Below are 26,167 nucleotides of genomic sequence, written 5' to 3' on the forward strand. Positions count from 1 at the left end.
CTCGTTTCTGCACGAGTGATTAAATCATGCTAGCTTCACTTTCTTGAGTGTTTATGTTCATCCTTCTAACGTAATTTGAGATGTAGATACAGATGTCTTAGAGTTTGTTTTTAAGGAAAGTTAAATTAAAATCCCCCCCTCCTCCACAAAAATATATAAACATCATTTTCAAGATAAACACCCCATTCCTAATACATAATGTGCAAAATATCTACAGATATGTAAATACAATATTTACTTTTTAAATTGTAAAGTATTTATCTGCTCGTTAACACAAATATCTAATCAGATCAGCCCATCACATGGCAGAAACTCAATGCATTTAAGCATGTAGACACAGTCAAGACGATCTGCTGAAGTTCAAACTGAGCATCAGAATGGAGAAGAAAGGTGATTTAAGTGACTTTGAACGTGGTCTGGTTGTTGGTGCCAGACGGGCTGGTCTGAGTGTTTCAGAAACTGCTGATCTTCTGGAATTTTCACACTCAACCATCTTTAGGGTTTACAGAGAATGGTCCGAAAAAGAGAAAATATCCAGTTCTGTGGGTGAAAATGCCTTGTTGATGCCAGAGGTCAGAGGAAAATGACCAGACTGGTTTGAGCTAGTGGGGGGACTAAATTGCTATTAAATTACTAAATTTCACTTCAGAGTAGGGTCTAACCCAGCACAATAGGAACTACCAGTGACCTAAGCGTATGCTGACTGGCCAAATGCGTGCAAAACACCAGCACTCGCCATTTAAATGCACACACACAGATTATAGCCTATAAATTTACTCCACAAATGAACTCTACAGGCATGGAAAACAGTGATAGATGGACCTCTCAACACTAAGCTTTGGACCAAGCAAAACACGATTATGTGCTTCTGCTCAGCTAGCGACATCGGGCATCAACCACACGGGAAACGCAAATACTTTTTACTGTCTACTTTCTTTGAATAACAGTTCTATCTAATAACGTATTAGACAGGACTGTTAAAGAGATCATAAACTAATGGAGAATAGGCGCGCTGTGTGTTCAGGCTCTGGAGTTCTCATCGCCGTCAATAATAAAATTCTGCAGCACTGTAAAATAAAAGTCACAACGAAAAGCGCGGCTTACGTCACTTCAGAGTTCCTACTGGCGGTGCGAATGCAACCAGGAAAACGGCCCTAGGGGAACTATAATTCTTGGGGAACCACCCAGGTGGTTAGTTCATAGAACTAGATTCCTAGAACTACCCGGTACGAAAGCCCCTATTTTCTGTAACAAGATAAGCTTCGACTAGGACATGTTTTTGTGACATCCACAGTGTGAATAAATGTTTTCTACATAAAGCAGCAGAAAGCATCTCACCTTGACTTTAACATTACAGTGGCTCAGCGAGGAGCAGCTCAGAAACACCTCCAGCTGCATCTTTGTGGTCGCTTCATCCATCACTGCTCCACATTCTAAACAGAGGAATCCTTTCCTAGAAATGAGCAAACCAACACAAATGCAACTTTTATTGTTGTTTTGTTGAGTCTTTTTTTCAGTTTTGAGGGCTCAAAGGCACCATGATTCATCACTTCGGCTTTACTCTTACACTGGAATGTGAAAACAATTTAGCTATGGGGTGGGCTGTGATTAAACTCAAGTAATGGAGGCATCTTACACATTAACTCTGAACAGACACAGGTCAACAAACTTATGGACCGTATACGAACACACACATCTGGCATTCCATGAAGTCGACATGCAACAGTGTTCGCAACCCATTTTACTTTCATAATCTGAGATGTTTCAAAGTGAAACAAGAAATTTAATGTATGGGATTTGAAGAGTTGAAAGAGATTTCACATGCACATAGATTAGCTAATTACAACCAATCATAATAGAGCTCATTTAAAGGTGCCCTAGATTATGTTTTTAAAAGATGTAATATAAGTCTAAGGTGTCCCCTGAATGTGTCTGTGAAGTTTCAGATCAAAATACCTCATAGATTTTTTTTAACTGCCTATTTTGGGGCATCATTATAAACGCGCCGATTTTATGCTGCGGCCCCTTTAAATCCCGTGGTCCACGCCCACAGAGCTCGCGCTTGCTTTGAACAGTGCCTTAACAAAGTTTACACAGCTAATATAACCCTCAAAATGGATCTTTACAAAGTGTTCGGCATGCATGCGTCGGATTATGTGAGTATTGTATACTGTTATATTGTTTACTTCTGATTTTGAATGAGTTTGATAGTGCTCCGTGGCTAACGGCTAATGCTACTCTGTTGGAGAGATTTATAAAGAATGAAGTTGTGTTTATGAATTATACAGACTGCAAGTGCTTAAAAATGAAAATAGCGACGGCTCTTGTCTCTGTGAATACAGTAATAACCGATGGTAACTTTAACCACATTTAACAGTACATTAGCAACATGCTAACGAAACATTTAGAAAGACAGTTTACAAATATCACTAAAAATATCATGATATCATGGATCATCTCAGTTATTATTGCTCCATCTGACATTTTCTTTCTTATTGTTATTGCTTGCTTACCTAGTCTGATGATTTGGTTGTGCACATCCAGACGTTACTGGCTGCCCTTGTCTAATGCCTTTTATAATGTTGGAAACGTGGGCTGGCATATGCAAATATTGGGGCGTACACCCCGACTGTTACGTAACAGTCTGTGTTATGTTGAGATTCGCCTGTTCTTCGGAGGTCTTTTAAACAAATGAGATTTATATAAGAAGGAGGAAACAATGGAGTTTGAGACTCACTGTATGTCATTTCCATGTACTGAACTCTTGTTATTTAACTATGCCAAGATAAATTAAATTTTTAATTCGAGGGCACCTTTAAATACAGAAGTTGTAATGGCACACTACAACAAACGTGTTTCTTATTTTTTTAATGGAATATTGCAGTATTTATTACACATTTTTTTTATCTGTGAACATCATTTTTTTGTTTAATTCATGTGCCTCTTAATCTTTAATCAAAATAACTTCCTCTCCCTGTTGCAGCGACTTATCTGATGTTTACTGCGAGAGGGCGGGACAACCTGTCGCTCATATGAGATCAACCAGTAGCAGACTACAACAATCCAATCAATTCCCCAAGGGCAAAATCAGGTCCTGCTCGATATGTGGACAAAAAGACTAACGCAACTTCCGTTTCATAACAACTTTGATCTTAGACAGTGGTGAAAAATGGTCATGTCAAACTACATCAGTGTTTTTTGTGGCTTCTGGAACCAAATAAAATGCCACAAATGTGTCCACTATAATGCACTTTAGGAAAACTCACTTTTCTGACTTCTTAATAAAGAAAGCATTTGGGACTCAATAAACACTTCATTTTATTAGATGATGTAAGAAGGAATTTGCAGCTGTAGTAATGTCTGTAGGCATTTCTACACAACATTGGTACTGAAGTTCTTCCTTACAGTGCTTTAGTCCTTAACACTTTTAAAGGCTCCAATAGAAGACATGCCATACACTTTTAAACATAAAGGTTCTTTATTGGCATTGATGATTCCACGAAGAACCTTTAACATCCATAGAACCTTTCCATTGCACAAAAGGTTCTTTATGGTGGAAAAAGGTTATTTAGATTAGTTAAATGTTGTTCACTTTTTTGTGGAAAAAGGTTCTTTAGATTAGTTAAATGTTGTTCACTTTTTCTTTTAAGAAAAGAACCTTCCTTTTTAAGTGTAGATGAACCATTTTTGTTCCCCCAAAGAACCTTTTAGTGAATAGTTCTTAAAAGAACCTTTTTTTTTTCTTAGTGTGAACAATATTTCACTAATCTAAAGAACCATAAAGAACATTCTGTGCAATGGAAAGGTTCTATGGATGTTACATGTTCTTTACGGAACCCTAGATGCCAATAAAGAACCCTTTTTTTAGTGTAGAATGAACTTCAACCTGTCCGCCCATCCCTACCACAGAATATGCTGTAGGTTGACATTCACTTAGGATTGTTTCTTGTCTTTAAAGTTCACCGGTTTGGACTTAGAACCCGTCTAGCACAGAACTTTGGACTTACAGTTTTTCTCGAGTCTCTAAACGGCAACTCTCACACCGGCTGCAGGTGGGCCAGGAGAATGCTGTGCTTTCGTCCACTGCAACAATCATACCTGCACATAAACATATGCAAATCACACATTTATTCAAATTATTTCATTAACTAAAATCACTTTCTGCTTGATTGCAGGATAAACCATGCATTGTGTTAGTAATCTTAGTAGTTTACTAGTTTCCATGTACTAGTTATGAATAAGCCCATTACTATTATTTTTACTACTTACTGAGTAAATTAGCTAATTACTGCTATTTTTTACACTTCTAACTTAACCTCAAAGCCAATACTACTGTGAAATTAATTATGGAATATTATACCCAAATGAATGATGGCACATCAACACAATCAAATAGTTTGTTTGTTCAAACTTCTTCTGAGAACTTTTGAATTTAGGACATTTTCTGACAAATAACTGCATACAAGCAGTAACACACAGCACAAACACACATCTGTGTTACATAATACACAACAGGCAGAGTGATAAGACCCCTGCATGAACCTCTGCTCTCTGGAGAATCCTCCGGCACGCAGCCAGAAGCTGAAGTTGCTGACCACAGCAGAAGATAATTTGTGCTTGTTACACTTTTGAGTCAGATGATTTGTCTTATCTATGGGGTGAAACAGCCAAAGACATTCAAAGTCTAACATGGAGTGTCAAATATCACATTTCTGTTCTTCAACATAACATGGAACAACCATCACATCACATCACATCTAACACATCACATATCACATCACATCACATCAAAACATCACATCACATAATAAAAATAATGACATAGTAAAATAAAATTGATGCTTATTCTACATCTGGTGAAATAACTTTCAAAATTATTATTGGTAAAAACATGATCCGTATTTGGGGATCATTTACTAAATGAAACAATACAGTGAGATTGCATCATTTTGCATGAGTTAAAACAATCTAATAAGAGACTGAACAAAGCACTTTGTAACAAAATGAGACTTTTAAACAGGGCAAAAAGACAACTTTCTTTCAACATAGGAGAGAAAGATCTTTAAAAAGGAAAAGCACATGACAAACCACAAGAAGGTCCCTAACAAAGCATCAAGAACAAAGCCTGAGCCAACAAACAACTGGTTTCGTTTAAAATGGACAAACATGCTGTACCCCCCTGAGATCTGGTTCTGTAAGGCTGGACTGTACCAACTCCTCAAAAACAAGGGAGGCTCTGGGGGAATATACCAACCTGTGACAGTGCAGAGAGAGTATGGGAGGGTTTCTGGAACCAGGCGGTCCAGTATTATGGGCCGTGGTATGGAGAAAGACGGGTCCTCTGGTTCCAGTTGGATCACTGTCTGATCCAAGCAGAATATTTGACCTGGTTTAGTGAAAGGAGCAATAGCATAATGTTACAGAATGTTCTAGTCATGGTTTTGAGGAACGACAGCATGAAGATTTACGCAGGAAACCTCTAAATCTCAAAATAGTTCAGACATGAAGAAGCAGAACCAGAGAGATTTTCTGCTTGAATGGCTTCCATTCAGTAGTGCTGAACTTTTTTTTTTTTTTTACACTGACAAACGGAACTTTTTATGCATGATAAAGCATTCATGGCTGAATTTCAATGAAACATGTCCAGGTCATATTTCACCCACAAAAAAAAAAAAAAAAAAAAGGGGGGGGGGGGGGGGGGGGGAACATTGCATAAACCAAATTTGGCCATAACCATGTTTTGTAATTAATTATTAATTATTTATTAATTATTTAAATAAATACTACCATGATGTACAAAATAAACATACTACCATTATATACAAATATATAAGAATTTATTATAATTTATTATGCTTAATAAAATAATATTTTGACATTACAGTAATAAGAATTTTCATGAAAATATGTGTTACAATGCAAAAAAATCTTAACAGCCCAAAAATATAAAATTAATATAATTTTATATTTCCCTCTTTTCATTTTGGGGTGAAATATGACCTGGACATTCTTTACAGTTTTTGAGATTCTTTACTCATAATGCCTTATAATACGTATGTTTTCATAAATAATTGTAGATTACAAAATGTGAAAAAAAAAAAAAAAAAAATTATATACATATATATATATATATATATATATATATATATAAACTGCCTTTGCAATTATGAAATTCAAAGAGGCATTGTTAATTAAAATACTTCAGAAATGATTGCGAAATCATGATGAAAATGATCATTGTGACTGAAATTGAATGAACCATCAAGTCTTTTTAAATGCACTTTGACACTGTAAAAAAGCTGTGCACGGGACATTACATTCAGACAGGTGATGCATTCATGTATGTCTATCTGGTGAAATACCATGCTCCTTCACGGCGTCTCTGAACTTCAGAACGGGTTGTTGCTGCAGGGTGTCCAGGGCCTGTGTTACTGAGCTCCGGATCTGGCAGGACGGGTTCAGACACACAACTACGGTTCTCCTGCTTCCTTCTGCGTTCGGCTCCGTTTGGAGACTGGGATCTGTCACAAACAGCAGCATCTCCCTATCGCCTGCATTTGAGCTCTGCAAGACCAAGATGCATGTGTCAATCAGTGCATTTTATTGAATAAATTAATATGGACCAACTGGAGAGTTTGAGATTAGCACTGGAATATACACATTATATTATATTATATTATATTATATTATATTATATTATATTATATTATATTATATTATATTATATTATATTATATTATATTATATATATATATATTATATTATATTATATTATATTATATTAATTTCTTTTAATAAATTAGACTTCTTACTACATTATTTTAACATGCATAGGCAAATTTGGGAGAAGCTTTGGGTGTTTATCAAACAGTGGCCTGAATTCACAAAGTTAAAAAAAACTTCAATTGTTTGCATCATTTATAAACACATATATCTGTCATTATTACAGGAAAAATGCTTTAGGGGTAGTTTCCCAGACAGATTGTTCATTCATACACCTACGCAGAAGTGCAACGCCAATAACAAAACAAACTGAGCAAATCTAAACAAAACACACTAATCTACTATCCACACTAGCATGTAAGCATGACCCTTAACCTGATACAAATAAAAATGCCAGGTTATCAAAGTCCAGAGTCTGAGGGTTTGCTAGATCAGTCATGTAGATTGTCACAGGGTGATGTCACTTACGGTAAGCTTACGTTAAACAGTGCGTAAAGCTTTCCAAAAGCTTTTCCAAAGGTGTACAGTCCCTGAGGGGGGAAGACTTGGCAAAAGTGCTGGGAAAACAGCTATGGTGGTTTCTTAAGAAGACAATCTAAAGGCAAAGCCAAGGACTATTTCTCACACGCTTTAAACCAGGCATGTCAAGGTGGTCCACAAAGATATAGCTATGATGAAAATGATTATCTGATACATGCATTTAGTGCTAAAAATAGTTTAAGAAAACATTACCAGAAGTTGTTTATGGACCACAGTGGCCCGAAAGCTGCAACAACACCTCAATGATTCATCCTAAAAAATAAAAGACAGGGAAAATCATTAGTAAATCAACTTAGATTAAAATAGTATTATTTCATGGTCTGCACACCCAACTGTTTCCACATCTTTTGACCAATTCCAATTAAAAACATTTGATTTAACATTACTGGATAAGTAAAAAAAAAAAATTATAAAAGACTGCACATAATGTCACAGACTAATTTCCAGCCAACAACAATAAACACAACAAAAATGACAGCGGTGAGAAAACAGCAGTTGATAAAGCATCCTGATCATAGCGATGTGGATGTTTGCACCAACTCTGTGATTCAGCACTCCAGTACAGTCACATCTCGTTTATTTATACAGCACTTTATACAATAGATTGTTTAAAAGCAAGAAGCTTTACAGTATTAAACAACAAAAAACTATGTCAGCTTCTCTTTCAATTAGAATTACAACTTAAGTTTCTACTATAATGCGACTCTCCAATGTGTTCATGTTTTTGTACTCGCCGACATCCGACCTTGAGGGACTGAACAGAAGAAATGGCCCAGAGAAGATTTTCCCCTGAAAGAAGGCGGAGCCTCAAAGCCACACCTTCCTATTACATAATCGCCATGGACCAATGGTACTTCTAAGGTAGGGGTGTCCAATCCTGCTCCTGGAGGACCATTGTCCTGCAGAGTTTAGCTCCATCCCCAAATAAACACACCTGAACCAGCTAATCAATGTCTTACTATAGGCTAGAAACAAGTTGGAGCTAAACTCTGCAGGACATTGGCCCTCCAGGACCGAGTTTGGACCGAGTTTTTTACTAGCCAGAGTGAACTTTCCAAAAAGTTGGCTTTGGCAAGCTGTTTCGATCTCCCGAAATGAACATAAAACGATCTTCACTTTGGGCTGATTTCATTCGAAATGACGTCACACCAGTTTGTTCTTCGATTTCGCTTATGTATATAGGGCCTTAATGCAACTCAACCATATGCCTTGGGCAGGAATTATTTAAATGAGGAATATTGTGATGTGTACGTTCCTGGAAGAAAATTCAAAACTACAGTGCTTACTGATATAAAGAATAACCCCCTTTGGAGTGACTTTGCGCTTTGTAAATTTGCAGACCTTTTTCATGCTCAAACAGCAACATTACACACTAAAGAAAGTTGAAAATGTAAAAAAGCATAATAGGTCTGTTTTAAAATTCCTTGATATTTCCAGATTTTCCTTTATTTTGTTCTTTAATTTTTTAAGCATGTGTGGTAAAAGAGTTTTCTGCCAATTTTGAGTGCTGTACCTGAAGGATCTCTCTTAGTGTCTGAAATACAGGTGGTCGGTACAGCGGAGATTCGGTCTGTCTTGATAACGGAACCATGTGATCCTGCTGGATGCTCAGCCTATAGCAGAAACTGGGTGGTGGGACTCGATCCTGGAATGCACAGATTGCCCTGATTATTTAAAAATCAAAGTAGATAATATCAACGTAGTTATCAGATTTATTTAAGGAAAATAAACAGTAAAAGACCTCCATAAGCTTATTAACATATGACTGCATATATTTACATTACTTAACCCGCTCCGATTAATAAAAACAGTGCAAACAAACATCACTAACAGTGAAAGTGTTTTACAAGATATAAAATACTATAATAAAATAAAAGTTCTGATTTTTAAGCCAAAGGTAGAAAACAAACAGTTTTAGGCCTAATAAAAGATGTCACGAGCAACACAATGTACAAAACAAGCAGATCATATGGCGAAAAATTGAAGAAGCAGCTGACATTCATGATATTCTTTCCTTCAGTGTAAAAGTCTTTGGGATTTGTTGCCCATGTTATCATATAAAAGTAACAGCACAACAGCTGCTTGTTTTGAGGTATCATTCCTGTTTGTAGCTCAAACAGTACGGGATGAGTTACTGACTGATAGTAGGAGAAACTGCAGTAATGTTTGTCTTAGCAACACCGCTAATAAGTAATTTTGTATCTTTGAGCTCTGAAGGCTTATTTATATGTACTTTGGTTAAGTACGCAGCGCTGTGGTTGTTTTGACATTATGAGCCACTATCCAAGCAGAATCTTCCAGAAGCAGGAGGTATGAGCGATAAATGTGAAGTAAACATGGCTGTGATTTACGATGTGATCTGAAGACCTACGCAGGGAGACTGTGGCAGATCGTCAGGAGATTTTGGATCAACCAGAGGAGGCCACAAACTGTCAATCATGCTGAAGAGCAGAGAACATCTGCAAAAAGAAGAAAAGAGGGGGAAAAACAAGATTTTAATCTCTGAACGTTCAAATTCAGGGATCCTTCTAGAAACACGGGAGCCAAAGGTGGAGTGTTTACAATGTCAGTCTCATTAGCTTCGGTTAGACTGACGTGCTGCCAAGTTGAGCTTCTATTGCAGATGAACAGTGTCTGCTGACAAGTACGAGATCAGTTTCACTAGCAGGCCGAGGCTTGTTCACATACACACTCTCACACACGCACATACACACGCACACACAAACACACACGCACGCACTCACACAGAGGTAAATAGTCTGTCATTAAAACATTCAAGAATTAAATTATCTCTATTGAAAATGGTGATAATTTAATATTTGGCAGGCAAACTGTTATGTTAACACTGCAATATCGAGTTTATGCTGCTAAAATAACATCTCAGACAGACTTGACATACAAACAAAAGGACAGAGATCAGAAGTCTGTGTTCGATTCAAAAGATTGGCAGATAAACACTCCCACAATTATAATGGATATGGCGTAATTATCATTAACTAAACTAACAAAAACATTTTTGTTCATTGAAATAAAGCAGAAATAAAATATTAACATTAGATGGAAAAGCTAAATGAAATTTTGCTTGGCAATTAAAAAAGCAAAAGTTAAAAGTGAAATTACTAACTGCAAACAAAAACAGACTAAAACAAAAATAAACCTTAATAGTAATATAAATAAAGCCTTAAAGGGGTCCTTGATTACTTCAGAAGACGCAATCATCTGGATCATCATGCACATTCCCAAATTTCTATATATCCTAATTATTGTTAATATGTAATTCATTTTTCCAGGAGCTCATTGCTTCTACTTTCAGCTAAACTGCTAACAGTGATTGTAAATTAACTGCATAAATTATTACATTATTTGCTAACTGCATTCTTTAAATTGTAATGTTGACATGCATTCTCTGTAAAGCTGCTTTAAAATGATATGACTCGTGAAAAGCGCTATACAAATAAATGTGAATTGAATTGAATTGATTATGAATTCACTTTTTTAACTTTAGTAAGTGTGTAATGTTGCTGCATAAACAACATCTGCAAAGTTACGACGCTCAATGTTCAATGCAAAGGGAGATCATTTATTTTACAGAATTCGCTTTTTAAGGACTACAACAAATGCTGGTAGGGACTACAGTGAGCTTCTACCCGGGTTGGTGACATCACTAACTCTAATATTTACATAAACCACGCCCCTGGGAACATGCAACAAAGGGGGTGAGGCCATGTTGGGCTGCTTTAGAGAAGAGGAAGAGTTGTTGTAGTAGAGTGTTGTTGCCGTCATTTTACGCCGGACTGCTTCACAAACGAGGGTCAATTCAACGCTGGATTTGCACAAAAGATTAACATGACGGCACATGCTAGTCGATGAGTTGAGTCAACTCCACAGTAACTACATAAATTTATCCACTAACCATTCAGAAACGTCCAGTTTCATTCTAAAAGTTGTTACTACTTCCTGAATCTCTCCATCAGTGTCAACTCCAGTTTGAACAATGTAAGGCTGAACACCGTTACTGACAATCCTCATTTTGGCTGCGTGAGATTCTCCAGCTTTGTTGTTGTTGAGCTGTTAAAGCTCCGCCCTCTTCTGGAAAGGGGGCCGGGAGCAGCAGCTCATTTGAATTTAAAGGGACACACAAAAATGGCGTGTTTTTGCTCACACCCAAATAGGGGCAAATTTGACAAGCTATAATAAATGATCTGTGGGGTATTTTGAGCTGAAACCCTTTAATATAAATGTGAAAAGCACAACTAAATATTAAACTTAAATGAAAACTGAAAAACTGAAGGGGAAAAAAAAAACCTAATTCAAAATATTAATAAAAACTATAACAGTATATAATCAGTATTAAACTAACACTGGCAGGTACCAAGCTCATTTAGCTATGCTTAAGCGCATTTGGGCTTCAAAGGTCCTAGAAATTTAGTTAAGAATAAAATTGGGTAACACTTTACTTCGATGGTCCACTTTAGACATTCTACTAACTATAAGTTACAAGTCCATGTCAAATTATTCTACTAACCCGAACCCAAACCCTAACCTAACAGACTACTAATACTCTAATGAGAGTTAGTTGACAACTTACTCATAGTTAGTTAGTAGAATGTCTAAAGTGGACCATTGAAATAAAGTGTAACCTAAAACAGGGCTAAAATGTGTTCAAATAAAGGGTCAGGTTTCGCTTCAGGTTCATTTTAGCAACATAAGAACATTCTTTGTGTAGGGTTCTTGAGTCACTATATCAGAAGTTCTTGATGTTTCATTACAGGTTCTTTAGTTCAGCATAACGATTCTCGATTCTTAAAAGCTCCTATGCTTGGATGGATTTCTAGAACGAGAGAATGAAAAGTTCTTTGTGGAGCTTAAAAACCGTTCTTGAACCCTGTGTGTGCCTCAGTGCAGTATGATCTGATCGTTCACAACCAGTTCCACAGCTGTCTTAATCACAGTCTAGCTCTCCTCTTCCTGTGACCCGCTCAACCGCCCTATCCAGTCCAGCGGGACGAAAAACACGGCCAAGCTCTCGCCGAAAACACTGAAGACAGAATGAGACTGAAATGGAGCTATACATTTTACGTCTTGCAGTACAGACAATCGTACTGCTACTTTCTGGAGAAAGTTGTCTATTCCTGAGCATTAATTCCAAAAAAAAACTTTAAAGAATTTAGTTTTTCTTAAAATAGCATTCAGAATTAAAAACAAGATGAAACAAAGATAAGATGAGCAAGATCACTGTCAGAATGTGCTATGCAGAGACATGTTTAACTGATCCAAACATGTACAAAATAATTTATTTAAGGTGTTGTTCACCAAAAATAAATAAAATGTATCATTTACTCACTCTCATGTCATTCCAAACAGGGTTATTACCGTTAACTACAACAAAAACTATTACAAACATTTTTGTTAACTGAAATAAAGCTGAAGCAAAGATAAAAATATTAGATGAAAAACTTAAATTAGAAATGCTGCCTTGGCAACTAACTGAAATAAGTTTAAGTACTAAAATTACTAACTGGAAATAAATATCATCTAAAACTGAACAAAAACTAAAACTGAAATAAAAATAAAAATAAAAATAAATTAAACCTAAATAATAATATAAAACAAACAAACAAATAAAAATACATAACACATAACATTGATTACAAAAAATGTATATATAAAATATTGATAAAAATCTAATTAAATAATAAATATTAATGAAAACTATAATAGTATGTAAATAATGCACAAGTTCCAAACACGTTTCTTCTATGGAAGAAAAAAGGAGATCTAGGCTACTCTTTTCCATATATAATGAAAGTGGATGGGGACTGGGGCTGTTAAGCTCAAAAAATGAAAAAGCATGATAAAATTACCATGAAAGTAGTTATTATATATTATGTACTAAATTCCATGCGTTCTAAAGCTGTTCGCTAGATTTCTGTGAGAAAAACACTAGAATTTAAAATGTTATACACTGAAAATCTTCCGCTTTACTCTGGATTTGATGGTTTTAAATAAAATTTGACAGGTACAGGGCTGGAAGGAAATATTATCAGTAAATAATGAGTTAAAATACATACTTTTTTCACAAAAGGCTATCATATGGCTTTAGAAGACATTTGATGTTTTTAGTATCTTTTTGGAGTTTGACAGTTCCAGTCCCTGTTCACTTTCATTCTATGGAAAAGAGCAGAATGAACATTCTGCTATGCATCTCTTTTTGAGTTCCATGGAAAAAAAACACACTGTTTTGGAGTTTTGTAATACATAAGGTAAAGTAATTTATTACAGAATTTCCTTCAGTGTCCAAAGTCTCATAGACTCTATTCACCATATATATATATATATATATATATATATATATATATATATATATATATATTGCCATTGATCCCATATAAGCTGTGCATGTTGAAAAGCATTCATGTAAACGGCTCATGTTCATATCCGTGTACGTCACCAGAATTTCCATCACATGCCATCTTTAACTTAAACAACATAGATGTTAAAGGAGTGACCATGCAGACAACTTTGAGTGAGCGGACACATGTGGCGAGATGCCAGAAATATTCAACACAGACGTAAATCTTGCAGGCCGGTGTGCTGCAGACACTCTGACACTGTGAGCTGCTAATCTGAGCTTGAGAGGGGGAAAACGGTAGCTCATATTCACTTTCAGCTCAATGGAGTGCAGTAAGGCTCACTAATTATTTACAAATAGTCCAGAAAACAGGGTGTAGATGAGACAAAATATGAAGAGGATTTACTGTTTGAAAAATAAAGAAATAGACAAAATCTTTTTATTTCTGACCATATTTGCTTTTTATAGTTTTATTTATATAAAATACATATTACTATTCTATAAATAAATATTCCTTTATTCATAACTTTCATAACTATATTATATAAATCAATATTTATTGATATAAATATTTATGTGAAAAAAATAAAAAAAATAAATATATATATATATATATATATATATATATATATATATATATATATATATATATATATATATATATACAATAATAATTATATATTATATAATATATTATATTGTGTGTGTATATACTGTATATATTATTTCTTCATTATATATATTTATTACACGGCTCTGTGGAATACTTGATTCTGACTGGTCAATCACGCCATCCAAAGGTATGTTATCCCCCGATAACAACCACTAAAAAAAGATAACACCGGCTCATCCGGGGAAACTGAAGTCTGCAGCGCTATACAATTTTTCCTCGTGGAAGTTGTAAAGTTTGGCGAGCTAATATTAAAATATCAATAATTTAATAAAATATTTAAATATCAATAATTTATGTACAGTTATTTAATTATGTCATCCGGTATCGCAGACTCTAGTACACAATGCCATGACGTTCTACACAACCACATGACATACTATGCGTTGTGTACTATGTCACTGAAGTTAACGCTTTTTGGACGTACGTCAAATGCGTATGGCTGTCATGCCGGGAGCTCATTATTTTATTTTATAAAGTTTTAAATAAGGATACTTGCCTTACACAAATGCATTGATTCATTTCAGAAGGCCTTTATTAACCCCCTGGAATCATATGGATTTTTTTTTTTAATGAACGGATCATGGATGCATTTTTTTTATCTTCAGAATATGGATTACCATTCACAACCATTATAAACCTTGAAGGACTATGGATATTTTCAAATATATCTCCGATTGTGTTCGTCTGAAAGAAGATAGTCATATACACAAGTAAATCATGGGATAATTTTCATTTTTGGGTGAACTATCCCTTTAAGAAAGATTAACTTGGGTGCATTTTTCTGGACAGACTTCAATTAATACTCATTCAATTAAAGGTGCCCTAGAACCAGTTTTTACAAGATGTAATATAAGTCTAAGATGTCCCCTGAATGTGTCTGTGAATTTTCAGCTCAAAATACCCCACAGATATTTTTTAATTATTTTTTTTAACTGCCTATTTTGGGGCATCATTAACTATGCACCGATTCAGGCTGCGGCCCCTTTAAATCGCGCGCTCCCTGCCCCCCGAGCTCTCGACTATAATCCAGTGCATTTACAAAGTTCACACAGCTAATATAACCCTCAAATGGATCTTTACAAGATGTTCGTCTTGCATATTGCATGCATGCATTGGATCATGTGAGTATAGTCTTTATTTGGATGTTTACATTTGATTCTGAATGAGTTAGTTTCTGAATGCTCCGTGGCTAAAGCTAACATTACACACTGTTGGAGAGATTTATAAAGAATGAAGATGTGTTTATGAATTATACAGACTGCAAGTGTTTAAAAATGAAAATAGTGACGGCTCTTGTCTCCGTGAATACAGTAATAAACAATGGTAACTTTAACCACATTTAACAGTACATTAGCAACATGCTAACGAAACATTTAGAAAGACAATTTACAAAAATCACTAAAAATATCATGTAATCATGGATCATGTCAGTTATTTTCGCTCCATCTGCCATTTTTTCACTATTGCCCTTGCTTGCTTACCTAGTCTGATGATTCTGCTGTGCACATCCAGATGTCCTGCCCTTGTCTAATGCCTTGAACATGAGCTGGCATATGCAAATATTGGGGCCGTACATATCAATGATCCCCGACTGTTACGTAACAGTCGGTGTTATGTTGAGATTTGCCTGTTCTTCGGAGGTCTTTTAAACAAATGAGATTTACATAAGAAGGAGGAAACAATGGTGTTTGAGACTCACTGTATGTCATTTCCATGTACTGAACTCTTGTTATTCAACTATGCCATGGTAAATTCAACTTTTGATTCTAGGGCACCTTTAAAATGAGCAGGTGATTTTCAGATGAGCAGGATGTTTTTAGTGTCATGAACTCACTTGTCACGTGTGAGACGCTGGACAACCCTGAGGGCTTGGAGAAGGCATACACGGCCCTCCAGCTGCTCAGAGTTCTGCTGGATCTCTGACTCTGTGGACACACACTGCAGAAGAACCTCACTGAACATCCCATAACCGTCCTGAACGAGAGCACACAACCTGAGAAAGAGAAAGAGAGGGAGAACAATCATTTAACTGCATGTTGTAAATTATTTCTGGCTCATTTGCTTTGCACTACTGCTATTTTTGATATTACCTGCGTGCTCCATATGCATTGCTGTTATTTCTCATCAATGTTCAATTTCTCATTGATTTTGGAATGCAAATGTTTAGTCTTTTTGTTATGCCAATAATAAAGCATGATAAATTTAAATTAACGTGGCAAGAAAGACAGTGGTTGAGAAAGACTGAAGATTACCTTTCTGACTGAAAAAAAAAGGTAAAAATCCAGCAGGCATTTGAGTTTATTTGGACAAACTCTTAATGACAAACTGCACTCATAAATAGGCTGCACAAAATTAAGACCTGCAAATGAGAGTCTCTGAAGCTTCATCCTAACAACAAACACTCAGATAGATACAGATATCGTCTACAGATTAAATGTTGACTTTGGCACCAGACAGGGACTAACTAATAACTTGATCTATGGCCTGACTCTCAGCGGTCACATGGCGGTGTTTCTATACTCAAAATTATATTTTTGCAGGTATTAATAGTCTCTACAGATAGTCTCTGTGTCACTTCACAGAGACTGGCGACTTTTTTTGGAGCCAGTAAACCACGGGACTAAACAAACAGGCTGGTATTTAAATATATTTTCACATGCGAGACAGTGATTTGATTGCACGGTAGAGATAACTATAGTGGAATACAAAAATAAACACAGTTGATTCGTACATTCTTCACACTCATTTAGTCGAAGATGTGTTTAGTTGGAAAACTGCTTGCAAGGCAGCACTGTATTGATATTCCTCAAATAATCTACTTTTATTACTTTTCTTCTCCACATTTCTGCAAATAATTCAGCTGAAACAACTTAATGTGCAGACTGTCAACAAACATTGTTTAGTAGACTGTTTAGAACAGGGATTCCCAAATGCTTTGTCAGCCAAATCCCTTTTGACCTCAAATATTTACTTGAAGTATTCTCTGAGATTTTAAGTTAATATTTCAATCATTTAAAAAGGTACACAAAGTAACTTTTGGCCCTCTAGCGGTTAAAAAACAAAACTGTATGCATTTTGCGGAAGAACAATGTTTAGGTTGTGTTTCGGCTCTTTGTGACTGTGCGGATGAATATGACCCTTCACAATAGATAATGCTTTACAATGAACTCTGTTAGAAAGCTGCATATGGCAATTTATCTGTTCAATAAAATACCTCACTCACCTATTAAGTAATAAAAACACCATATCCACATTACGCTTAATGTTGATTCTTGTTTTATTACGAGCTCTGTCTCATTCTCTTTTTGCCAGCAGACTCTCCTCTGTTCGATGTTTGTTTAAAATGTGCGATTCCCCAGATGTTGGAGATTTAGCTGCTCCATATCAACCTTTCTCGCTTGTTGTGACAACTAACCTGTGCCACTCCCACACCATGCATCGAAGTAGCTGGAGCAACTTTTCTCTATTTACGGATATGACGAGCATGCACAAGTGACGTATTCCATCTGGTCTAAATATAAACACTTACAATAGGCTTGCCATAGTAAATGGGGATAAGACAAAAACACGTTTTGGAAGAAGTACTGACTCATTTTTTTAAATTGTTACTTAAAGATATAGTTCTTAAAATCATTCTAAATATAAAAGAATAGCAGAGTCCACACCACAACTATAACAATAACGGCAGAGAAACAATATGAAACAATGATTTTTTTTCCCCAGCTGATAAACGATAATACATTGACAGCCAATCAGAATCCATCCTGCTGTAGCTTGAGCATTTAAAGCAGCAGACGAAAAAACTGCAGTGTGTGATTAAAATAAACAGACTGATATTATCCACTGGTGTGGAAGCTAATATAGTTATTGTTATTGGCTTAAATCTATCTACAGTTTATATAAAATGTTACATAAAAAATTAACCATGAAAATCGTTCATCTATTTAAAATCTAACTGAAGAAATTCCAATATCTGCATACTGAATTGTGATTAGTCATTTCTGACTATTTATCTCAACTTTTGCTGTATTACATTGCAAAAGGCAACAGTGAAGTTGAGTTATGTGTTGATTCACACACACAGAACCAACAGAAAACAAGATTCTCTCAAGCTTCTTTTGTTTGCATTCAGTTGGGTTCGAATTTCTTCTCGGACTGGTTCACTTTCACTTTTACAACAATCATTTAAAGGATTAGTTCACTTCAGAATTAAAATTTCCTGATAATCCACTCACCCCCATGTCATCCAAGATGTTTATGTCTTTCTTTCTTCAGTTGAAAAGAAATTAAGGTTTTTGAGGAAAACATTCCAGGATTTTTCTCCATATAGTGGACTTCACTGGGGTTCAACGGGTTTAAGGTCCAAATTGCAGTTTCAGTGCAGCTTCAAAGAGCTCTACATGATCCCAGACGAGGAATAAGGGTCTTATCCAGCGAAACAATCTGTAATTTTCTTAAAAAAAAAAAAAAAAAAAAAAAAAAAATTATATACTTCCGCCTATGTCATGAGCATTTGTGGTTAAAAAGCATATAATTTTTTATTTATTTTTTTTTAGAAAAAGACCGATCGTTTCTTTAGATAAGACCCTTATTCCTCATCTGAGCTCTTTGAATCTGCACTGAAAATGACATTTGGACCTTCAACCCGTTGAACCTCAGTGAAGTCCAGTATATGGAGAAAAATCTTGGAATGTTTTCCTCAAAAACCTTAATTTCTTTTCGACCGAAGAAAGAAAGACTTAAACATCTTGGATGACATGGGGGTGAGTAAATTATTGTTTTCAGCTCAACTCAGGCCAGATCAGGATAAAAGTATGATGTTTCGTGATAAAATGTCTCTACTATAAGCACAAATATATGTCCAAAAACAAATCTGCTTTCAAAATGGATTGAAAGTCTGTATAACGCAAATAATCTGAATAAGTAAAAGAGACTGATCATTTAAGGTGTGATATAAGATGACCTTTGATGAACCATGACTGGCAATTCAGGAATCATCCTGAACTGTTGTTACCCTGTTGTAGCGCTGTTAAAGAACACGGGGTTAAGCGAGAGCGGTTGTGAACACTGAGGCTTGTTTAGACCCGTGTATCTACGAAACCGGAGAACAGGAGGGGTGACTGGGCAGTAGCACTTTGTGGTATGGCCAGGTTGACATAAACAACCCCCTTCTTTATTCCATTTCGGTCTGTTTCATGCTCTTCCTCTAAGGGAGCGGGACAAGGGCTGATGTCCCCCACCGGGTCTCTATCATTGGTCAGCCACAGTCACTAGCCACTTTCAGGAATCTGTTATTGTGAGCATTCGCAGGAATTCGCAGCAACTTGGAGGCGCTTCCAGGAACTGCGATCCATTGAGCTTGTCCAAACACTCACACAAGCGGCGCACAAACACACACACAAACTCACACACAAGCCTAGTCCATGTAGGTACCCCACTACCCCACCATTTCCTTCACACATGCACAAAAACTTCTCTGGCAGCTGATTGGTTAAGGCACAGTGGGCGGGATTCCTTCAGCCATGGCGTCAGCCAATGGGAGCAGAGCTTTTGATAAACAGGGCTGTAATCTGACACGTAAAGCACATTGTGTTCTACTTCTTCTTGAAAACATCCAACCCCTCCTGTCTGAGCACAGAGAACTTCTTCAGCCTGTTTATACTGCTCTGAGTTTTTACTGGAATAACATATCTTCTTGGACCAAAAGTTAAACGCTAATTATTGTCTGGAAACTGGCCACAAAAACTCAAGGAGAGAAAGAGAGAGAGAACATAACTGCAAACTCATAGTTGTAATGAGATGGGTGGCCTTGTTGAAGCACACCACACACATGAAAAAATAGATATTGTCAACAACTACGCTGCATGTTGGTGGATATAAACAGGGAAAATGGATTTCAAGCATATGCTTAGAATCTGATTTTAAGTATGTTTGTAGTGAAATTATAGACAGAGCCAAGACAGCTTGAAAGTGAGGAACAATATGTCCATTTTGCCTTTGTGTTCCTATTGTTAACTAAAACCAAAAATAGTTATTGTTAATTGAAATAAAGAAATAAAACAAAATATAAATATTAGATGGAAAACTTAAACTTAATTAGAAATTCTGCCTTGTAATTTGAAATATTAAAAAAGGGACCTATAATGCCCCTTTTCACAAGATGTAATATAATTCTCTAGTGTCGCCAGAATGTGTCTGTGAAGTTTCAGCTTAAAATACCCCACAGATCATTTATTATAACGTGTCAAATTTGCCCCTATTTGGGTTTGAGCAAAAACACAGCGTTTTTGTGAGTGTCCCTTTAAATGCAAATGAGCTGCTGCTCCCAGCCCCCTTTCCAGAAGAGGACGGAGCTTTAACAGGTTGTGCTTCGGTTGCTCAACAACAACAAAGCTGGAGAATCTCACGCAGCCAAAATGAGGATTGTCAGTAACGGTGTTCAGCCTTACATTGTTCAAACCGGAGTCGACACTGATGGAGAGACTCAGGAAGAAGTTACAACTTTTAGAATGAAACTGGACGTTTTTGAATGGTTAGTGGATAAATTTATGTTTCAACTCATCTACTAGCATGTGCAATCATGTTAATCTTTTGTGCAAATCCAGCACTGAATTGACCCTCGTTTGTGAAGCAGTCCGGTGTAAAATGATGGTATGTCAACAACACTCTACTACAACAACTCTTCCTCTTCTCTAAAGCAGCCCAACATGGCCTCGCCCCCTTTGTTGTGTGTTCTCAGGGGTGGGGTTTATGTAAATTTGGGGGTTTGTGATGTCACCAACCCGGGAAGAAGCTCGTTGTAGTCCCTACCAGCATTTGTTGTAGTATCTCACTTTGCATTGAACTTTGAGCATCGTAACTTTGCAGATGTTGTTTATGCTCAAACAGCAACATTACACACTAACTAAAGTTAAAAAAGTGAAATCATAATCAAGGACCCCTTTAACAAATACTATAGTAGTATACCAATGCACAATTTGCCACCACAATGCTGGGTGTTGTGGGCGGTTACTGACAGGTCCAAGTCAAAAGAGAATCACCCCTGTGTCTCAATGATAATACTCAGAGCTTCAATCCAAGTAAAGATCACTAGAAATAGTAATGGTTCCCTTAGCAATAACTAAATCATTTTAAAAAAAAAAATAGTGAGGGTGCAGAAGTTGAACTGAACACAGTCAGCTGATTCAATCTGACTCATACGGGGCCAACAAAACAAGCAGAGTAAGACAATTTAGTTTACATCTGAAAACAAAAACACACAAAAGTTATTTCACTTCATCTGAAAACTGTGTCCAAGTCAAATCAAAACACGAGGGAGCAGTAATGGGAAATGATGCTGTAAAGAGTGATATGTATAACACTGTATATTCACAACAGTGTTGAAAGTAACTTTATGTATTGTTTACATAAATTACTCATCCGTTTATGAAACAGCTATTCATACTGGAGTACATTTTAAGCTTAACAGTAAGACAAAACCCAAAACAGAGATGATACCAATCTTGCAACCATTCAGATTGCAAAATTTACATAACATAATAATTATTCTAATGCTTTATGTCACTACAATAAATATGCATGATTAGACTACAAACAGAAAAAACATTTACCTCTATTATTATTATATTATTATAAATAATTAATACATAATAATGACAAATAATACTATTATTACCATAAAACAATTTAAGAAAACAAACAAACAATCAAGAAAGCAGTATTTTCTTCAAAGGGAAAAATATTATTATTATTATTATTATTATTATAAATAATTAATAATAATAAATAAATAAAATAGCAAAATATTAGTGATATATTAATATAAATATGAAGAATATTTATAGAATTTATTATTATTATTTATTTTATAATATTTATTTATTATTATTTAACAACAACAATAATAAAGGTATGTTTTTTTCTGTTTACAGTTTAATTATTATTTATTATATTTATTATGATTCTGCATATGAGACATTTGCACACAAAATTAAAAAAAATCTTACAATTTTGGTCTAACCGTATTAAAAAGGAATGTAAACATCCCTCTTTCATTCTCTGAGATCATGAGGCCTGTCCGAAGGAAGAGAATTTATGAGCATGTGAGATTGCGAATGGCAGATGGTCATGTGCTGGGGTCTGCTAAAAATTCTGTGCATTGTGCGTGCGTGTATGTGCAAGCTCCATATTTGTCAGCACCCTCACTCATACCAGGTTTGGTCCAGTCAGGGTTTCCCCACCACATTATCCCCGGTCAACACACTCCATACCACAGTGTCTCGTCTTCCTGTGTTCCAGTGTTTATGGCATGCTGCAGCGTCTGACGGGGATCCGGTTACCGACAGTCAGATGACTCTTTTTTCCAATCACCCTTCATCAACACAGCACCACGTGCATTTCTGACAACAAAACAATGTGTCTCAGAGCGGGGCAGAGATCAGAGGGAGCGTGAGGGAGGAGAACGTGGAAGCTTAACCTGTGGAAATGACTTCAATCTTGCTGGATTCATGAAGCACATCTATAATTAAAACCTGCACACACACCGATGCTTTGAACTGCGGTAAAAGACATGAACAGATTTGGGTTCTGACTTTAAGGGTACCTACACAGTCAAAAAGCTCAGATGTGAGCCTTTAAGGGCATAGAAAGAGCCGTGTCACTTTGAAATCAATCAAGCATTGATATATATGGCGAATCAAATTTCCGAAACCTGCCGGTTATTCTCATTGGTCAACAGATGCCTGCATCACTGTGAGTTGCAGAAAAAAATGAATGTTCTCAACTCACTCTCACAAACACTTTCATTTTCCTTTTTTGTCATCGTGACGCAGCATTTACTTTTTAAATAAATGGATTCAGTTACAAACAATCATATGACTTACTTATGCACCTGCATAAGAACCTACTAAAAACCACTTGAAACATAGTAGCAACAAATGCAAAAAAAGCCACTCCCAACAACTTAGCAACTACATAGCAATGTGCAAAAAAAAAAAAAACTGTATGACAACATGCTATAAAAAACTCACTATAACTGCATAGCAACATGCAAAAAAAAAAAAAAATTCTCATAACTGTAGCAACTGCACAGCAATGTGCTAAAATCACTCGGGTACCTTAGCAACTGCTAAAGCTGCACGATTCTGGATAAATTAAGAATCACAATAGAGATTTTCACACGATTCTGAATAGACAACTAAACTAAATAATGTCATTTACTAGAGGCGAGGCCCTGACAAAATGTCAATTGCTGCAGTCTATTTAAAAAATGTTTAATTAAACATTGTTTTTAAACATAATTTGAATTATTTTTTTTTTTTTTTAAATCAATCTGAATGAACGGTTTGAATTCGGACACTGAGTGCATCGGAAGTGCTGTCGCTTTTGCATAGTTTGTGCTTTCCGTAAATAATCATTTGAAACTTAGCAAACTTGCAGCTCCAGTAGTAATAAAAATATTTATTTTGAACTCTGTAATGGAAACTAGCATGCATAAACCTTAAATAAACAAGTTAATAATCAACTAAAAAGCCACATTGGACCAGCGGTTTAGAAAATGGATGGATAGATGATTCAGCTGCAGGCGCCATCTTCTCGTGAGACGCGGGAATTCATTCAGAGCGATCCTCACAGTGCATTATGGGTATTTTCTAGCTATTGAGCATACATCGGTTGTACACTCGTTATTGCAGTGCATTGTGGGATTGAATGACTGCACTCGATAATGTCCACTATGGTTTCGGACACCACTACAAATGGCTGTCCCCTCAAATAGTACTAGGGCTGGGACAATAAATCGATGCATTGCGATTCGTGGATCGATTCTGAGATTTTCCAAATGCATCGTGATTCTCTCCTGAATCGATTCTGAGCTTAGTTTTTAACAGAGATGGCGTTCTAGGCTAGTTTTTAACCGCATGCTCAAATGCTCATGAAGAAGAGTGCTGAAGAGCGTTCGTGCGTTTGAGAATGTAGTTGCACCTCAGAATGCCTTTATGACATGAGATTAATGTAAACACAGCCCACTGCAAACACCCCTTGTAATTCGCTTCAACCTTTTTGAACTTTATGAATGATTATTTTATAGAAGGTTCAAGTGGTGTGTGTAAGGAACTGGAACCAAGCAGAGTACGGCTGTTTCTAAAGCATGCGGTGCCATCTGCTGCTCAGAATCGATTCAAAAGAATCGCAATGCATTCAGAAAATCTCAGAATCATTTCTCGATTCGCAATGCACTGATTTATTGTCTCAGCCCTACTATTTAAGGGTATAGGGGGCGATTTCAGGCATAGCCAGTGTTTTTGAATGAATCTCCTGAATAAATGATTCAATGACAAATACACTTTTTAACAGTCATTTGTCACCACCTACTGGTGTAATGTATGTTGTAATTGATCTTTATTTGAAGCATCAAGTTACTTTCAAAAGGTGATTTGCTTTAGTTTGATCGCTTCTGTAGACATAAGCGTTTATATTCAAACTATAAACTTTTATCACAGTACTTCTGTGATCTTCTGTGACCATACTGTGATGTTCATGTGAAGCTGTTTCATACCTATACATGACATCTGCTCTCTCTGGGTCAGCGAATGCAGATTTAAATGTTCCGGTGTGATCGCACTTGTAAAGGTTTAATAGACACAGCAGAATCATTGTCATTTAGGAATAAGATTGCACGCATTTGATTTGAGATCGAGATCTTTTAATGATTAATCATGCAGTTTTAGCAACTTCACAGCAACGTACTATAAAAAAGGGGTTGCAATCCTGGCAACCCCTCATGGCAATGATATTTGCATCGGAGAACATGTTTTTCCTTCAGGTGTAGTTTGCTTTACGCCATATAAAAAAATAAAAATTCTTGCAAGGCACATTCTAACTTTCTGTCCTTTATCTCCTTTTTTTCTGAGGAGTGCGTGGCTATGGATCACTGACATTGCTGGGCTTAATTAGAGATGTATTTAGAGTTTTACCATATGGCACAAAGAACTGTGTGATACAGAGAGAGAGAGAGAGAGAGAGAGAGAGAGAGAGAGAGTACTTTGTGTACTGGGAGGGGTTGTTTGGTTAGTCATTGACAGAATATGGAGCAAAGTTGCTCTCTCTCACCATTTATCACTCCATGAGGAGATTGACCTCTTGGAGCTTCAGCAGTGGAGTTTAGAACACACAATAGCCTAATTATACCGCACTGGAACACTGGGTGCACGTCCACACAGAACAAACACACAATCTGACGACGTATTGCATTTAAGAGATACCTCGTAAAACCACTATATACACATACAAATATGACCACAGAACGTCTTGGATTGAAGCACATAATAGATCTACTGATATTCATGCTGTGTGATTTGAACTAGTAATATCTATTGATGTATTTTATTATGTCTCCAAGCACATTCCGTATCAATTAAAATACATTTTATTAGAAGCAAATGTTTTGAGATGTAACTGGTTTGTTAAACTGGTTTGGCTGGTTACTGAGGAAGGAGAGTCGCTGATAAACTGCACGTCGTATTTACTTACATAGATCAAGCCTCTGTGCTGGTAACGGCTCCAAACTTTGCTTAAAACCCAATAGTTTGTTATTGTTTTTACAATAGCAAAGTAGAAGTGTACTTTTTTTTTTTTAATTGTGAAAAATAAAAATTATATAAAAAGTTTTGTTTCAAAAGTTTGGGGTCAGTAAGATTTTTTTTAAAAATAAATTAATACTTTTATTCAGCAAGGATGCATTAAATTGATCAAAAGTGACAGTAAAGACATTTACATTGTTACAAAATGTTTCTATTTCAAATCAAACAAATGCTGTTGCACTTTCTATTCATCAAATAATCCTGAAAAAATGTATCACAGTTTCCACAAAAATATGAAGC

At 36.0% G+C, this 26,167-nt stretch overlaps 1 protein-coding gene across 2 annotated transcripts in view; it reads right to left on the minus strand.

Moving 5' to 3' along the window:
- spidr (scaffold protein involved in DNA repair) overlaps positions 1-26,167 on the minus strand; it is a 60,186-nt gene that overhangs the window by 954 nt on the left and 33,065 nt on the right. For both annotated transcript variants that reach the window (XM_048173982.1, XM_048173981.1), the window contains 8 exons: positions 16,123-16,281; positions 9,635-9,722; positions 8,777-8,908; positions 7,456-7,515; positions 6,363-6,564; positions 5,255-5,386; positions 4,008-4,098; positions 1,339-1,453 (listed from right to left, as the gene is read on the minus strand). In XM_048173982.1, coding sequence (XP_048029939.1) covers positions 1,339-1,453; positions 4,008-4,098; positions 5,255-5,386; positions 6,363-6,564; positions 7,456-7,515; positions 8,777-8,908; positions 9,635-9,722; positions 16,123-16,281 — 979 coding nt within the window. The remainder of the gene's footprint in view (positions 1-1,338; positions 1,454-4,007; positions 4,099-5,254; positions 5,387-6,362; positions 6,565-7,455; positions 7,516-8,776; positions 8,909-9,634; positions 9,723-16,122; positions 16,282-26,167) is intronic.

Source organism: Megalobrama amblycephala, linkage group LG22, assembly GCF_018812025.1.
Source record: "Megalobrama amblycephala isolate DHTTF-2021 linkage group LG22, ASM1881202v1, whole genome shotgun sequence".
Lineage (NCBI taxonomy): Eukaryota > Metazoa > Chordata > Actinopteri > Cypriniformes > Xenocyprididae > Megalobrama > Megalobrama amblycephala.